The following is a 15501-nucleotide window of genomic DNA, read 5'->3' as shown; positions in this document are numbered from 1 at the left end:
TAAGATAATGCTGTGCTGTTAATTTATTGGTGCAAAAGAACCCTCACGCCGCATCGGTTCCATAGTGTAGCGGTTATCACGTCTGCTTTACACGCAGAAGGTCTCCAGTTCGATCCTGGATGGAACCAAAGCCACTTTTTTACTACAGATTGATGCTCGCATTGTAGTTTCTGATCTGCTTCCAACATATTATTTTTCCTTTTTTTTTAATTAACGGTCTGCAAACTTTTAAACGATAAATTGATAGGAAGCAACATACGTGACATGGAGGGGAAAACCCAGTGAAGTATGGGGCGATATTGAATCTAGCAATTAGTGTCAAATTTTGAAACTGTCCATACCATTCTAGACGCTTGCGGAAGCATGTGGTGTTCAAATAGGGCACCAAACTAAGCTGCATCTGTTCCGCGCGATGTAAAACGCCACAATTGATTAAAAATAATTAAAAACCATACGTTCCTGCAATCAATCCCGGCCGGAAAATCGACTCCGAAGAGCTATGTTCCTCTCGCGTCGCACAGCATAGAAAATGTGTCGGTGCCGCAGTATGATCTTTTCCATGCCCACCCACTTGACCCTTGCCCTCCCTTCCCTCTGCCAACACCCTCAGGAATCGGGTGCTGGGCTGCTGACGGCTGAGGTTCTAACTCGATTGAATGGATCATTTTTCATCACCATATTTAGAGCGGTAGCGTTTTTCACGCAGCCTGTTCCGATCTCGACGCGATCGAATTGCGCGCGGGTGTTGAAATGAAGATACGATCAAATTAATCGGGTACCATGCAGTGGCTCCATGGGTTTAGGGCGCTGGGCCGGGAAAAAAGAAATGGGCCTCTGGTACGCGAGATGGAAGGATTAATTGAATTAAGGGCGAATGGCGTGAGTAAGGGGGGTACGCCTGGCCGCGATTATGATGCGATTAATCGCGCGCGATATTAAGTGGCAGAATGTGCTCGAAAAGGGTCTGCTTTCAGAGCGTTCCGTTTATGTACGCTTTTTATTATGTTTATCATCGATGTCACAAGCCTAGACCACTTATGACAACTTTGGACCAACATTGACGCGCACTAGAATTTGTGTTTTTTTTTCTTATTCTTTCAATTAAAATTCTAACCCAGCCAACCGTCTTAATGCAACCCTACACACAAGAAACCGAACATCTTAATCGGTAAAGGGCTAAAAGACTTTCGTCATGCTGTTTGCAATGAATTGCCTTATTGAATCTTTCACTCAATGGAATGATTAAATGGAACGAATGGAATTAGATTAACTGGCAGGGCTATTAGTGCAAGTGCTTCCTTCTCATTCCAGAAGTAGACAACCAGTTGGAAAAAGATTATTAGAAGGTTGAACTACTGTAAGACTGGTTAAAGTATTTCCCAGGTCGTACAAATACATGTGATATTTATTTTTTTAAAGATTTTTTAAGCTGTATTGTTAAGTAAGTTCAAATGTGATGCTGCTCACATTTACTTTGAAATTTTGCTTACTTATGCTAAACGTTGGCACACATTAAAAATAAAGACAAAACAATCTACCTTCGATGCTATCTGACAAATGGCATAACAACAAGGCAACATAACGATGGTAAGCGAGCGACAACAATTAGTAGACAAACGATACGTAAACCATCAATCAAAACCGTCATCCGCCCGAAGGGCTGACAGCCCACTAACATGCTAGGTTGATCTGATACAACACACACTTTTCCGTGCTTTTCGTTGCGTTTTCCCAAAAAAAAAAAAAGTAGCAAGTGGTGGCGGATTTCATCAATACGACATTGTGACATTGGGAAAATGCAGCCCCATTTATCCCACCAGCCAGCGTCGCCTTCTATTACAACATTATCGGTTACATTTCGATGTGACTATAAGGCGTCGCCGCTACTGCCTGATTAGCATAGAATTGTTTGTGATGCGACCTAGGTGAAGAATAATGCTTCATCAGATCGCAAGCAAAAATTCAACGACTAAAGTAAACGTCGTCGACACAAAGGATAGTCTCTGATCGCTTCAAATGAATGGTACGTTTCACATTACCTGATTTTGTACACGCTCCCTAATAAAAACTAAAAAAGAATCAAAACAGAAATTTATCAGACACCCTTTGCAGCATAACAAAAATCTGAGCTAAAAAAAAGTTTCTTTGGTTCCATCCAGGATCGAACTGGAGACCTTCTGCGTGTAAAGCAGACGTGATAACCGCTACACTATGGAACCGCTGTGCGAGAGGGGTGCAGAATACCGTATGTAAGCACAGTAGCGCTACGGTGTACAACTGTCAATAATGACGTCACAGTTTAAGCGTTTTTTCAAGCGTTTCTTTTCAACACCGGAATGTTTGCACACAGCAATAATATAAATTTCAAAAGTGGTTCAAAAAATGTCATGTCGTAAACAAGCTACTGAAATTCCGAATACGTTCAAGTATCGAATACGTATACACGAAAGAGTGAAATTATCATTATATAACAACTTTCCGATGAACGCTACTTTAAAAATCATTTTTGTAAACACACAACTAATCGAACATATTTAAAAAAAAAACAAACAAACAAACAAGGTAGCGAGAGATGGATTAATTTTTAAATGCTGTTACCCCAACACGTTGGGCAAGCTCTAGCGGCCATGGTTTTGGTAATCCTGCCCCTCAATCTATCTCCGGATTGGAAAAATGCATCCGCTTGTTTTGGCTAACCTTCCAACATATCAGCAATCTTCGCCCAGATGCAATCACCTAAAGGGCCCTAGGCATCAACACCACACTGGCTTTCCATGCCGGTCAACCAGCTCGCTAGACGAAAGTTTCTCGTCAATCATGTGAAGCGTGTTTGGTTAAGCGATTTCTTAGCTTTTTCTCTCCGCCAGGAAAATGACGTTTTTTTGCCAGCTTATAAATTAGTGATGAATACGAAACGACCACCATTCAAGCGCGCATGGCTGAGGTAAACCTCGGTCGACGACGAAAGCAACGGTGGAATAGACGAGCGGACTCCCTGCGCCTAAACGCAACCGACGTGGACGCATTTACAAACAACACCGTAAGCATATGATTGATACCCGAGCGGATGATACCCGACGAAATGTCTAGTCTAAGAGGTGGAGGTGCCCGGTTTGGTAGGGTTGGCTCCAAATTTCAAGGTCCTCCAAAATCGAGAGATTGCGGAATGGTCCACGCGGTGCTACGATGCGTTAAAACGTCAGCTAAGATAGCAACCACGCTTGGCACACATTTTCCGCAAGGTTGCAATGCGGCTGGATGCACGTTACCTTGATACCATACACACAATGCTAAACCACTGTTGAAAACTCTCATACACGTGTTTCCCGTTGATGTTTCCTATGCTTTGCAAGAAATTAAGCCTAGTCTCTTCGTTAAATTTTTGAAAAACATCATCATAATTTTTATAAAAACACGCAGGTATGAATATGTTTTGTAAAAAGCGCTATAAACGAAGTTTTCCGGTACAAGCTTTCCAAATTAATATAGAAATACAAATTATTACAATGAGCACGCTTTAGACAACTGACCAGCTAATACATAACATATGTTTTTAACAAACATGATAAAAGAAGAGACAATCAATAAGTGGTTTATGCAATAGATCTTATTTTAAAGTGCATGATATAAAAAGGTACATTAGGACTAAAATTCAAGAAATTAAACGTAGAACTTGAAACTTGAAGTTTTTAATTTTATTTCAAAACACGAACGAAATTAAAAATGTTATCCCTTACTTTCTACCGATAATAGTCGAAACAGAGAATGGTAATTTTCCTTAATTAGTTTTCCCTTCTCTAACAACATGTCTGGGAACTTATACTCCAGTGCACCGCTAACCGCGTGATATCTAAACAATAGTAGCTCAATAGCGATCTACATTTCCGTGAGTAAACAAAGACCTTGAAAATTGACGTGTCTCCAGTGAATCGAAACGCAACGCGTCGAAAGGGACAGTGAAAGCTTCCGTTTGCCCTGTGAAGCAGTTATACACAGTTGCCTAACATAGCCCAGTGCCCATTGTCGTAACGAACACGTGCTCAGCGGTTGTGTGCTAATAGGTTCACTCTTTGGCATTTGGCAGAATACAGCTCGCACGTTCTAAGGAATGCCGTACAACCGGATATTTCGGGTACTCGTCGGTGTAGTCAGTCCACCGTCAGTTTTCGAAAACTACCGACCATCGATTCCTCGTCCCGAAAGTCGTTCCGGCGGGCGGTCGCTGTGCCGCTGCTGCCGGGAGCTGGTATCGTGAGGTCCATGAAGAAATGTTCCTCCAACATGAACCACTTTCTTTGTTCATCGAACATGGCACGAAAATCGTCGTTAGCTTTCTCCAAAGGACGTTCGCCACCGTACTCGGAGGGTAGAATCGATGGATCTACGGCGCTGCAAAGATCGCCGAGCGTCCGGTGGAACTGGAATGTTAGGAAATGAGGACCCTGTGCCCATAGAAGTGTCTACAGTTGAGACTCACCTTAAACCGATTCCGTATTTTAGGACTGAGTAGCGGGAGTACCATGTCGATCAGCATCCAGGTCATCTTCGGTACCAGCACCATGTGAATTTCTTTTACCATCAGCGTCACGATGTCGTTCACCGAGTCGGCCAGCATCTTCAGCTCAGTGAGACCCCACATTGCCACGTGGCTCATGGTCATGCCGGAGAAGTCCATGATCCAAACGCTGCCGTACACCTGCGTCTGCTCGTACTCCAGGCAGGTGCTAATCACCAACGCACCCAGCCTCATCTGCATCAGCGCACTGGTCGTTTTCGGATACGCACCGACCCGGTTCAGGATCACCATGCGCTTGTTACGGTCGTATCCCAGCGGCACCATGACACCCAGATCCACCATGCCCTGCACGTTCGGGTGGAAGCTGTCAATTTCTTCGCCGTACAGTGCGCGCATGCGCATGAAGAAGACCAGCGTACTGTCGAGCATTGCGCAAGCTTCGGTGACATTGAACTTTTTGTAGCGCAGAAAACGCAGTAGATAAACCGGATCGGTGCGACATCGGACGATCTGCGGGTGTTTGGCGATAAATTCGCGAATCTGCGCTATCGATGGCTCGCGCGTGTCGTCTGTCTCGTGCAGCTCCCGCTTGGCCACCTTTAGATCGTCGTCATCCAGCGTCGACTGGTACGGAGCGTACACTGGTGGACGTTTGTTGGTCGCCTCCTGGTACGCCATGGTAAACAGTTAGTTTCTACTTCAAACCCAATTCTACCGTGATACTCCTTCGGTTCCTGCCAGTCCCACTGCCAGGTTCAAACTGTCTCATCGCATTTGATCACCCTCCCGAGCTACGGTACTACTCCCAGGTATATCCATCAATATTCGCTAATTGGCTATCGTTTGTGTTTTTTTCACACGGTAATTTACAATTACATGCTAACCATCTCGGCCACTTCCAACGCTGGTGAGGCTGCTGGCATTAACAGGCACGAGGGCATGGTTCAGAACTCAGTCAGTGTTCCCCAGTCGACGCTAGCTGTTATCTGAGCGATAGGAACAAGTTTTTACTACCCTCCGGTGATTGCCCGACGAGAAGCATCCTTCTAACACCGGAGTTACGTGACACGCAATAGTCAATACCTAGAGTGAACCGATAGAAAGGAGATGCCACCACTTTCGAAAGCGATAAAGCCATCCAAGAGGCTAATTATTCCGTCTAGACGTCTCGGAACAGGGCCCACGAAAAACGCTTCATACGAGGTGAACGCATGGTATCGGTTTGTTAAACGTGATCCGCACACCCTGTGATCTCTTTCGATCTCTCCTCGGTAGGATGAAAGCGAAATTAACCGAAAACAAAAACCCAACAGCCGATAGAAAAAGACCCTGCCACAGGATGGGAGGACTGTGTAACATTGCAAAAGTTTGTCGTTTGAAAAAGAAAAGAAAATGTAATTAATCCCAGTAGTATGTTACGTTACGGCGGCGGTGAGTTAATCCAGACAACGCACGGTGGAGTTGTTGAGTTTCCCCGTGAACGCACAACACGTATCACAACAAGCTTCCGATTCGATCGATTCGCATAGTCATGAAACTGGGCTTATATAACCGGCAACGTTGCACGCTCGATGTTGTTTAGGGACCAACCCTACGGTGACCTTTCGACCTGCGATCGGTATCCAGAAACGCGGGATGTAAGAAGGGTGCAGTTAGCCAAGACCTCGTTATCTGTGCCCAGCTTCGCTCCTTGGGAGACCTGTTCAACCATGACCTATTCTGGATACAGTGCGTCGCCAATGTGGACGCTGCAGGGTTTGTCCTTAACACACTTATCTTCTTGTCTGGTTTGGCAACATCATGCACACCGTTATCGCGCCAGCTGCGTCATCTCACACGTCCTCTACCGGATGGGACAACAGGCTCATTTGTTTGCCAACATTCAGCTCCATTAACCGAAATAGATGGACCGGGTAAACACACCAAACCTTTGGTATGTACCAACAACACACCGATTGTCAAAATGCAAACGACGTCTGAGGTCGTTCCCATCCGATCTCAGTGACCACACACCCAGCTTGACATTGGAAAACGGTCCCGGAATGCTGAAGCACCACCCGGGCACCTTCCTGTAGACCTTGTTTTCAGGACCATTTGAACTCCGGCAAGTGAAACTTGTTCGAAAAATGAATGTCAATCGTTGAGGGCAAAGAAAATAACGAGTAAGAGTTTCCCTCTGTAAGACTCTGTGAAGAAGAAATGCATCTTACTGGTTTTGCGTCTCCCGCTTCGACAGGGTTTGGATGTAAACTTGAACCGAAACAGGTTTACCGTTTTGCATTGCATTTCGGTACAAGGTCAAAACGCAGGATTTGGTTGAAGGAGCCAAATTTCTTTCAACAGATTGCCTAACCTCAGCTCGATGCCGGGGGTGTCTGACTAATAGGGATTTTGAACGATTTTTTGTCTACACCTTTTGATGTGCAGATGTTTGTTACAAAGTCCGGCTTGGCCGATTCTCGAACTGACCAAATGGTGAACCGATCGGTTGTTGTTTGTTGTGGCAGCTCTGATCCAGCTGCGGGTGTGTCGGCGACAGGGATAGATTGGCTTTGCCGCGGCACCACCGTGGGAGAACCAGTTGACCCCACGTGGTTCGTCGCGAAATAGCCTGCGAAGAAGGAAAGAGAGTAATGGTAACCGAGACCCAACGCTCGCCGGGAGATACCTGCCCAATTTCACGAACGACCCCCTCGGAACCTCCGTTGCGGTAAGATTTACGGGTGGAAAGGGAAAGCCTGCTCGCGCGGAGTGACGGTGAATTCGGCGACTACGAGCTTTCGCACCGGAGCCACACACCAACCGTGATTCAGTTGATGTTTGGTGGTGATCGCGGCACGACAGAAGACAGAAAACATGACGGTTACGTTCAGTGTCGAAAAGTGTCCGGACAAGTTCGACGAGTACCGGTGCACGCTGCCGGAGCACTACCGGAAGCTGGCGGCCGAGCAGCTCCGCGAGGATGATCTGATCCGGAAGCAGGCACTAGACCAGATGCGCCAGTGGATCGCGAAGCACCCGTACATCCGCCGGTGCCGCACGGACTCCGTGTTTCTGCTGCGATTTTTGCGCCAGCGCAAGTTCTCCATCCCGAAGGCGTGCGAAATGCTCGAGCGGTACCTGGCCCTTCGGCAGTCCTTCCCACATTGGTTCCAGGGACTCGACCCGTACGATAAGACCATGGTGGCGCTGGGGGAGGAGGAGGTGTTCCACGTGCTCGGGTTCGACGCCAAGGGCCAGATCGTCATCCTGATCAAGTCGCGTAACTTCCGCGTGGACAAGTACGATCTGGTCGACCTGATCCGGTACCTGCACATGAACATGGAGATCCTGTCCAACGACGAGCAGGTGCAGGTCGCCGGTGTCGTGCTGGTGGTCGACTGCTTCGAAGCCACCATGGCCCACTTCACGCTGTTCCGGTTGAGCGAGATGCGCAACATTGGGCCGTACATCAACCACCTGCTGCCGATTCGGTGCCGCGAGATTCACGTCATCCGGCTGCCGAAGGTGGCCGCCTCGATCGTCGATCTGCTGTTTGCCTACGTCAGCCCCAAGCTGAAGCATCGGTTCTTTGTGAGTAAACCCTAGCGACCGGATGGTGAACCATTTCCATTCGCCGCTCACAAAATGTCATAATCTCCTCAAACCCTGACGCCTCAAGTGAAGTGTGAACGAGCCCCCCGTTGCACGATTATGTGAAAAGCGATGTGAACCGCAGTGTTGTAAACATCTCACCCACCGTTAAGGGACGTTGACGCCGAAGACCAAGACGCACCGCGACGTGTGACCTTAATAATTGAATCATTCGCTTGAATTGTAAATTCGCACCTTGAAACTAGGTCGTAGCCAAAGGTTGCAGAAGGTTTTAGCCAGTGTTCACCAATGATACTTATCCTATCGCTGGCGAATACAGTTCTAGTGACTCCTGGTTCCCGGTGGCATCAGTATTATAAGCTCCTCGAAACGCATCTAATGCTCGAGGAATTAGATTTCAAGTGGAATCGCTCCAGAAATAAGATTTCGAATGGAATCAGATGTTCCATTATCGATTAATTTACAAGCTTATACCCAACGGATACGGTGGATGATACACTCAAACGAAAGTTTAGCCTATTGGCCAAGGCCAGCGTTTTGCATTTTGTGAAATTCTTCCAATTTTAGAGGCTGGGGGAGGGAGGGAAAAACGGTATCTCCCGATACGGATGTGTGCCGCAAGCAGAGACGGATCGAGAGAAACCTTTTGCAAATCAACACACCGTCGAAAACGATGCGCCGTAGCCTAGTAAACTCTCACAATGGACATAATATATTCGGCGAGTTTCAAAACTTACATTTTTATCTCGAGCGGTCGCGAAAACCTCATGATGTCGCAAACATACCAAACCCCCCAGAGGGTGGTCATTGGATGGATGGATTTTGTGTTGTATGCGCGATTGTTTACTACCAAGCTTTATGTTTGTGACTAAAAGGCAATTTCTACTCAACGTAAATGCGATGGGTAGAGTCGATAAATATTTACAATCGTTTAATAAGAGTTGTAGGACAAATTATATTTATCGAAGCATAGTTCTCTTTGAAAATTTTTGTTAGTTTTTGGTAACAAACATTCTTACTACTAATATGAGAAAAAAATTTGGATGAAATCATATGTTTTAAGTTATTTCATTCGTTTAAATATTCCAGGTGGAAACTCCCCCTTTCAAATTATTTCAAAATATTTTCTCGATGATTCCCAAGCCCATCTGCGCTGCCACATAAATTTGAATAAATTCACGGTTTATTCCATGCCATGCAAAATATTTTGCAATTGAAATTGCCGATAAGATTTACCGTAGGCTGAGTTAGTTTACATCTATTCCGTAGCAGGTTTTTTTGGATATAAAACATTTTTTATCTCACAAAACACGTTGCAACATGAACAAAACCTGCTGTGGTTTAGGGGAAATTAACGCTTTCTTGCTAAGAGATGTAGAAACCTCCAATAAACAAACAAAAATCCACCAGGCTCAAGTCACTGACTATGATCGACGGATTTCGTTCGCCAAAGATGAGCGCAGCGAAAGGTGCTTCTGCTCGTCCAGACCAGACGCTCTTCAGAATGGAGATGACTGTAAAACCAGTTTATTCGCATGCTCCATGACGAAGGCAAACGAAAGCTTGGTTTATGGTGAGGAGCAAAACTATCGACCTTTGTATGACGTGATCGTACGACTATGGGTATATCCCTAACTATGGAAAGTTTTAGACATCTCCCTTTCCGACAGAGACTTTCGAAAAGGGTGGTGTACCATTTTTGAATTTTCAGGCAAACTAGCTTTGTCTTAGTTTCCACAACAAGCTCCTACGTAAGCTACAGTCGGGTCTAATGTCTAAATTATTTCGTTCTCTTTCCTTTTTTTTAAATAGTTCCACAAAACGCTCAACGAAGCAGTCAACCACCTCGGCAAAACGCTGCTACCCACCGAATACACCAACGAGGATGTCGAGCCGAAAGCCCTGACACCCGTTTACGGCAAGCGCATCCTCGAGAGTCGCGAGGAGCTGAAGATGCTGGACGAGATGGAAATCGATGTGGCAAAGTTTTCGTCCGTCTGGAGCAAGACAGGATGCGCACCGGGGGGCATCGATGCCGGTATGGTGGGCAGTTTCCGCAAGCTGGACATCGATTGAATGCCGGATTCAACCAACCGGACGGTGCTGGAGACCTACATCTAGCTGATATCTACTGTGTTAATTATGTTAGAGACTAGCTTCCAATGCTGAAGCATTGGTAATAGGATACCCTCTTCTGCCTCTTATATTGCTTCATCGTGTTAATAGGATGTTTTGTTTTTCATCAAAACTGTACCGAAGATTAAAAAAAAACCCCTCTTCAAACCTATTTATTTAAAACATGTTTTCAAAAGTACACTAATTCTATCATGTTTACAACATTACCAAATAACAAACCTGTTTCACTTGGCTTCTATTTGCATTGAAGGTCTTACGGGGTAGAATTAGGGGTCTGAAGGGTCAAACATAGCCTTTTTATAGATTTAAATATTCATAGTTCTTTCTTCACCATTTCTTCACGAGCGTTTGTTAACGTTGTACTATTTTAGTAACGCAGTTAAGCACACAAACAAGGCTTTTTTACCCTCCTCATAGCGTTTAGTAGGTTAGGTATAGTTAGGAAAGCGAATTTCAAAACAAACAACACTATACCCAAAAGCGTTCATAATAAATCAAGCATGATTAAATGCATCTGCATTGTTGACTTCTTCTATGCTTCGGTTCGTTCGTGTTTTTTTTCTTCAATTTACTCCAATCAATCATTTTCTACGGTACGACATCAAGCGCTATGTTTAAATTTTGGAGGTGTTTTCTTTGTGACACTTCTTACGTTACTGCCCGAAAAACGCCCGCAGAAGTTTCGAATACAATGTTGACTTCGTCTGTTTCCCTGCCTAAGTGGCGTTGTGTTGAGTTCAAAAGAAAAGCCAAAGGCCCTCCAAATATTACAACGGTCTCTGTATCCCGAGGCAGATACTAAAATCCGTTTCAGACATCAACAGATTTCGAGCTGAACGGTTGTTGTAACGTACATACGGTGTGTTCGAGCGGCTCTTTCATGATGAATGGAAAAAGTTATAGCTTTCGGGTATGGGTGTGTATTTTTCTTTTTCAGTTTGGCACACGCAACCGCTTGTTTTAAATGTTCCGCGTGATTGCGTGATTCGTTCGATGACAAAGAAAACTCCTAAACAACGCATGTGCAACCCTCTCAAATCGGCGTGATTCAGAAGAAAATCTACGTTATACGATCGGCTGGAAAAAAGGTTAAATTCGTCAGCTTTGCGCTATTGTTTTGCACACATCGGAGGGTATTTTTTGTGTTTCCAATTTAACTGATACTTTACGGATGTTTGGAGCCGTTAGCTGCGACGACTGTAATCTTAATGTTTATTTTATCAACCAGGTGATTTTAGTCTCAAGAGCTGAGTGTCCAAAGTGAAAGTTTATTATGGATTTGTTTTTCTTTTAACGCTAGGAAGTGAGCCAATTTACGGTCCAAAAGAGTTTAATTTCTATTTTTGCGCCAGTTTGCCGTAGTCCATACAATCATACACAATTTGCCTACATTTAGGCGTCTACCAACTGACGAATCATTGTTGAAATCAGAACAAATATTTTAGATGCAGTGACGCAGAAAAACAATTGACTTACACAGCGAAAACGTTAACTTAGAATTACAAATTAGATTGAACAACATAATGTCTGCGAATCCCCCATCACCTTTTACATTCAATTAATTTGCCCTTCAACACGCAGCATAGTTCAGATTCCGCTACACAAAGCTAGACGGTCCAGAGGAAGTCCCTCGTGTGTGATTGTGCGTCGCAACACTGGAGCGAATAGAATGACTTCACGAGATACTATCATTCCCAATGTTCGTCATCATTATCGTCATCAGTCAGCGAACTTCATTTATCTCCCCCCCCGGAGGCGGGCAAGGGAGGTCTAGTACCGGCCGAATACTACTCCGAGTAAACAAATAAACCATCCAGCATCAGCAGCCGGCAGCGTTTCGCGGTCGAAACAAAATAACATACAGCCGTAGCTCATCACTGACAGTCAGTACTGGGTATCTGATTATTTGTTGTTGATTCTATGCGCTGGTGTGTGTTGTGTGTAAGTGATGTAGGCTGTCAATTAAAAGTATCTCCAGACCGTTGAGTTCGGTTCCAGCGGTGGAACGAAAAAACTCTAAAAAAGTATTAAACACACCACAAAAAAGATCTATTCCCCGGTAACAACCGTTTACAAAAAGTTGCCCAATAATCGACCGCGAACGACGTTTTGGATGAGGATGAGTGGGGGAGTTGCAGGTCGTCTTTAACACTAACGGTTCCAGCCGAGCACTAATGCTAGAATAGAGGGTAATTTGGACTTCGTTTTTTCAATAAAAAAAAAATACTTTGCTGATCGTCGGATTTTAAGTAATTGTTGAGGATTGATGAAGATTGCGAAACTTTAAGCTTCGTAGATATGTGATATGAAAATAATAACTAGGGTAACTGTACCAATAGTGGTGCACTTAGTAATCTAAATACCAATTAGGTGTAATTTATGAGTGTTAAGAACACAATATTCTACATGTTTGAATCAATTATGATTGAAACATGACTTTTCTTCTGAAAAACATCTATTTTTGCCGTAAACCATTAAAAATACACGGAAAAAGCGTATTTTTCTGCCTAGTCGGTTGCTCCTATTATGGTGGTATGGTTCTTATAGTTGTGGTATCGTGTTCCTATAGTGGTGGTAGTACGAAAAACTTGAATATATTTTGACTATTACTTAGTTTTGAAGCATATTTCAAACAGAACGGTAAAATACTCCTTGGCCAATGCGTTGTCATTGAAAAGACTTTGTTGTTTTACCGAAATATGTCCAATTTTAATTCATAAAAAATGCTCTGAATATTACAGCTAAAACTATAGTATATGCTTTATAGCGTATCCTTCACTCGCTTTCTTTTTTCTTTCTTCTGCTTCTTCTGCTGAGCCTTCTCTCCAGTTCCGCTTTGTTTATTTTGTAGAAACAGAATAAAATCTCTAAATTTACCTGATCATATTGGCCAAAACCGGAATAAAACTAAAATATACTTGTGAAAAAATCTATGGCTACTATAGGAACAACTTGGGTTTTTGTGCCTATAGTGGCACTATAGTAAAAACTATAAAAATATAATAAAATTATGCTAAAATGCACTAAGTTCGTATAAATCAATAATATTGGAGTATGTAAGTAGCGAAATCATATGGTTTTAATGATTTTGTAGTGATTTATAGCCTTAAGCAAATCATGATATTCGTTATAGATTCTTAGGGAATGCAGTATGTTGGGACAACCTGTTTGGAAAATATAAATTTTGGAGTTTCTATATTACGGAATGAGATGGTTCATCTTTTTAACACTTCGCAGAAGATCAAAGAACATTTCATAGAAGAACAAATAACTCCATTGTATATATAAAAGCGTAGAGCGAGGATTTTATTCCACTACAACCACTATTGGTACTAGCTCCACTATGGGTGCACTTACCCTAAACCGATGTTTTCATAAATAAAATGGGTACTTTAGTTTATTCCACGTAAAGGAAGCTTGTTGCACGAATTTAAAAAATCCCACAGCATATACAGACGTTGCCTGACGGTGCGGTTAGTGTAAAATATATGCCGGTAATGGTATACACAACCAGCGGATCAGTCTGTGGTGCTGATTGTGGCAGTCACACGGTACGATGGCGCGCGAGCAGACGTTCTTTCCGAGTGTAGGTACTTTCGGAGATGATGTAGCTGACGCGATGGCCACCCTGCTTGAGGAAATAGGCCGTACGGAGCTGCGTGAGGACGATCGTGTGCGGGAACAATCGTTGGCCGGAATGCGTGAGTGGATTCGTCAGAACGGACGAATCCGTCGGTGTCGCACGGACGACCGATTTCTGTTGCGATTTTTGCGCGTGAAAAAGTTCTCCGTACCGCGTGCGTGCGAAATGCTGGAAAAGTACCTAACGGTACGTCAAACGCATCCCCGATGGTTCACCCGGCTCGATCCGGATGCGCCCGAGCTGGCCGACGTCCTGGATGCCTGCTGTTTGCTGCCGATCGGCCGCGATCCTACTACTGGGCGAATCGTGATCCTTGGCGTTGTGAGAAACTTTGATGCCCAGCGGTACAACTCCGACATGATGATACGGTTGAACATGCTCGTCGCCGAAGCGCTGCTCGACGAGGAACCGAACCAGATCGCCGGCTTCACGCACATCTTCGACAACGGAAGCATGACAATGGCACACGTCACCTGCTGGACGCTGGACAATCTCGCCGGCTACCTGCGCAGCGTGATTAACTGTGTGCCGGTGCGCCTCAAGGAGAACCGTTTCGTCAGCGTGCCCACGTTCGCCGCCCAGATCAGCAAATACTGCTTGTCGTTCGCCAGCGACAAGCTACGCTCCCGCATACACGTAATGTCCGATTAGTATCATCATTTCGGATGACATTTCAAACCGAAACCGTTTATCCCTCACCCTCGGTTTTTAGTGCCACAGCACGATGGAGGAACTCCGCGCCGCCGTTCATCCAGAGCTACTCCCGCAGGAATATGGAGGCAAAGGTCCGACACTGAAGGTACTTAATGCACGCTTCCGGGAGTTTCTCGCCTCGAAGCGGAAGATGCTGCTCGAGCTGGACTCAGAGCTGGAGATCGACACGAAGGATCCACGGGAGTCGGCCACGCACGACGATGGACACGGCGGAGATGTTGTGGCCGACGGTGCTGTGGGAAGCTTCCGTCAGCTGTCCATCGATTGATTGGTTGGAACTTTGTGTGATGTTTTCGGTTCGCTTGATTGTGTATTTGTGGCTCAATCTGTGGTGTTGATGTGATAAATTGGCAGTAGTTTCTTTTTTGCACAAGCCCTTGAAATCTTATCTTAGCAAACGGTGTGGTCTTTCCTACGCGTATCATCGAGTGCACGTTTAACCTTCACACAGAAACAAAAACACCGTTCTTCGGCGAGAAGCTGCACTACGTGTTTCACCTTCCTCCATTTGCCAAACGGTGCCAACTAGTTTCTAAGCCAGGTTGACTTTTGGTGGTGATTTCGGAAATCTGTTTAGTCATTCAGCTGCGATTTCATTAAATCCGATTGACGTATCACTGCTCCGTGGCGCAAAACGATGAATGACAGAAGGAACGAAACGATTGTATGATCAAAACAGAAAGAGTAGATGATCAAAGAAAAAATAATCCTAGTTTGCCAAAAACAACGTTACCCCACAGTGTGGAACAAACTTGTTTTCTGGCTTTTAATACGAGTTTTGCCAGTGTATTAGAATGGCGCACGTGCCCAGTTTAGGTTCTCACCGGAGTGGAAGAAAAGATCAAACCATTGGCGATTGTGAGTTAGATCCATTCTATTCTTCTAACTGTGACGCAAA

General features: G+C 44.7%; 3 protein-coding genes and 2 non-coding genes across 5 annotated transcripts; 3 read left to right on the top strand and 2 right to left on the bottom strand.

Annotated features, from left to right (window-relative positions):
* Positions 1 to 55: 55 nt before the first annotated feature.
* Positions 56 to 128, top strand: Trnav-uac (transfer RNA valine (anticodon UAC)). The gene has a single exon. It is a non-coding gene; the product is annotated as a tRNA-Val (tRNA).
* A 2018-nt stretch (positions 129 to 2146) lies between these two features.
* Trnav-uac (transfer RNA valine (anticodon UAC)) lies at positions 2147 to 2219 on the bottom strand. The gene has a single exon. It is a non-coding gene; the product is annotated as a tRNA-Val (tRNA).
* A 1929-nt stretch (positions 2220 to 4148) lies between these two features.
* Positions 4149 to 5194, bottom strand: LOC131282175 (retinaldehyde-binding protein 1-like). The gene is made up of 2 exons (XM_058311579.1): positions 4478 to 5194; positions 4149 to 4418 (listed from the first exon to the last, which is right to left on the bottom strand). The coding sequence occupies exons 1-2, from the start codon at positions 5192 to 5194 to the stop codon at positions 4149 to 4151; spliced, it is 987 nt and encodes a 328-aa protein (XP_058167562.1).
* A 2178-nt stretch (positions 5195 to 7372) lies between these two features.
* LOC131281762 (alpha-tocopherol transfer protein-like) lies at positions 7373 to 10186 on the top strand. The gene is made up of 2 exons (XM_058311111.1): positions 7373 to 8089; positions 9923 to 10186. Exons 1-2 carry the CDS (start codon positions 7373 to 7375, stop codon positions 10184 to 10186), a joined length of 981 nt encoding a protein of 326 aa, XP_058167094.1.
* Positions 10187 to 13802: 3616 nt separating this feature from the next.
* On the top strand, positions 13803 to 14871 carry LOC131281867 (clavesin-1-like). The gene is made up of 2 exons (XM_058311223.1): positions 13803 to 14525; positions 14602 to 14871. The coding sequence occupies exons 1-2, from the start codon at positions 13803 to 13805 to the stop codon at positions 14869 to 14871; spliced, it is 993 nt and encodes a 330-aa protein (XP_058167206.1).
* The last annotated feature ends 630 nt before the right edge of the window (positions 14872 to 15501 follow it).

Source organism: Anopheles ziemanni, chromosome 2, assembly GCF_943734765.1.
Source record: "Anopheles ziemanni chromosome 2, idAnoZiCoDA_A2_x.2, whole genome shotgun sequence".
NCBI lineage: Eukaryota > Metazoa > Arthropoda > Insecta > Diptera > Culicidae > Anopheles > Anopheles ziemanni.
The sequence above is the reverse complement of the archived record's forward strand: the minus strand, read 5'-3'. Positions and strand labels throughout refer to the sequence as shown.

Excerpts from the sequence above, each read along its gene's own strand:
- LOC131282175 (XM_058311579.1), bottom strand. The coding sequence starts at position 5,194 with ATGGCGTACCAGGAGGCGACCAACAAACGTCCACCAGTGTACGCTCCG. Across the intron at positions 4,419-4,477 it reads AAATACGGAATCGGTTTAAG|TTCCACCGGACGCTCGGCGA; the intron begins GTGAGTCTCAAC and ends CTAACATTCCAG.
- LOC131281762 (XM_058311111.1), top strand. The coding sequence starts at position 7,373 with ATGACGGTTACGTTCAGTGTCGAAAAGTGTCCGGACAAGTTCGACGAG. Across the intron at positions 8,090-9,922 it reads AGCTGAAGCATCGGTTCTTT|TTCCACAAAACGCTCAACGA; the intron begins GTGAGTAAACCC and ends TTTTTTAAATAG.
- LOC131281867 (XM_058311223.1), top strand. The coding sequence starts at position 13,803 with ATGGCGCGCGAGCAGACGTTCTTTCCGAGTGTAGGTACTTTCGGAGAT. Across the intron at positions 14,526-14,601 it reads AGCTACGCTCCCGCATACAC|TGCCACAGCACGATGGAGGA; the intron begins GTAATGTCCGAT and ends CTCGGTTTTTAG.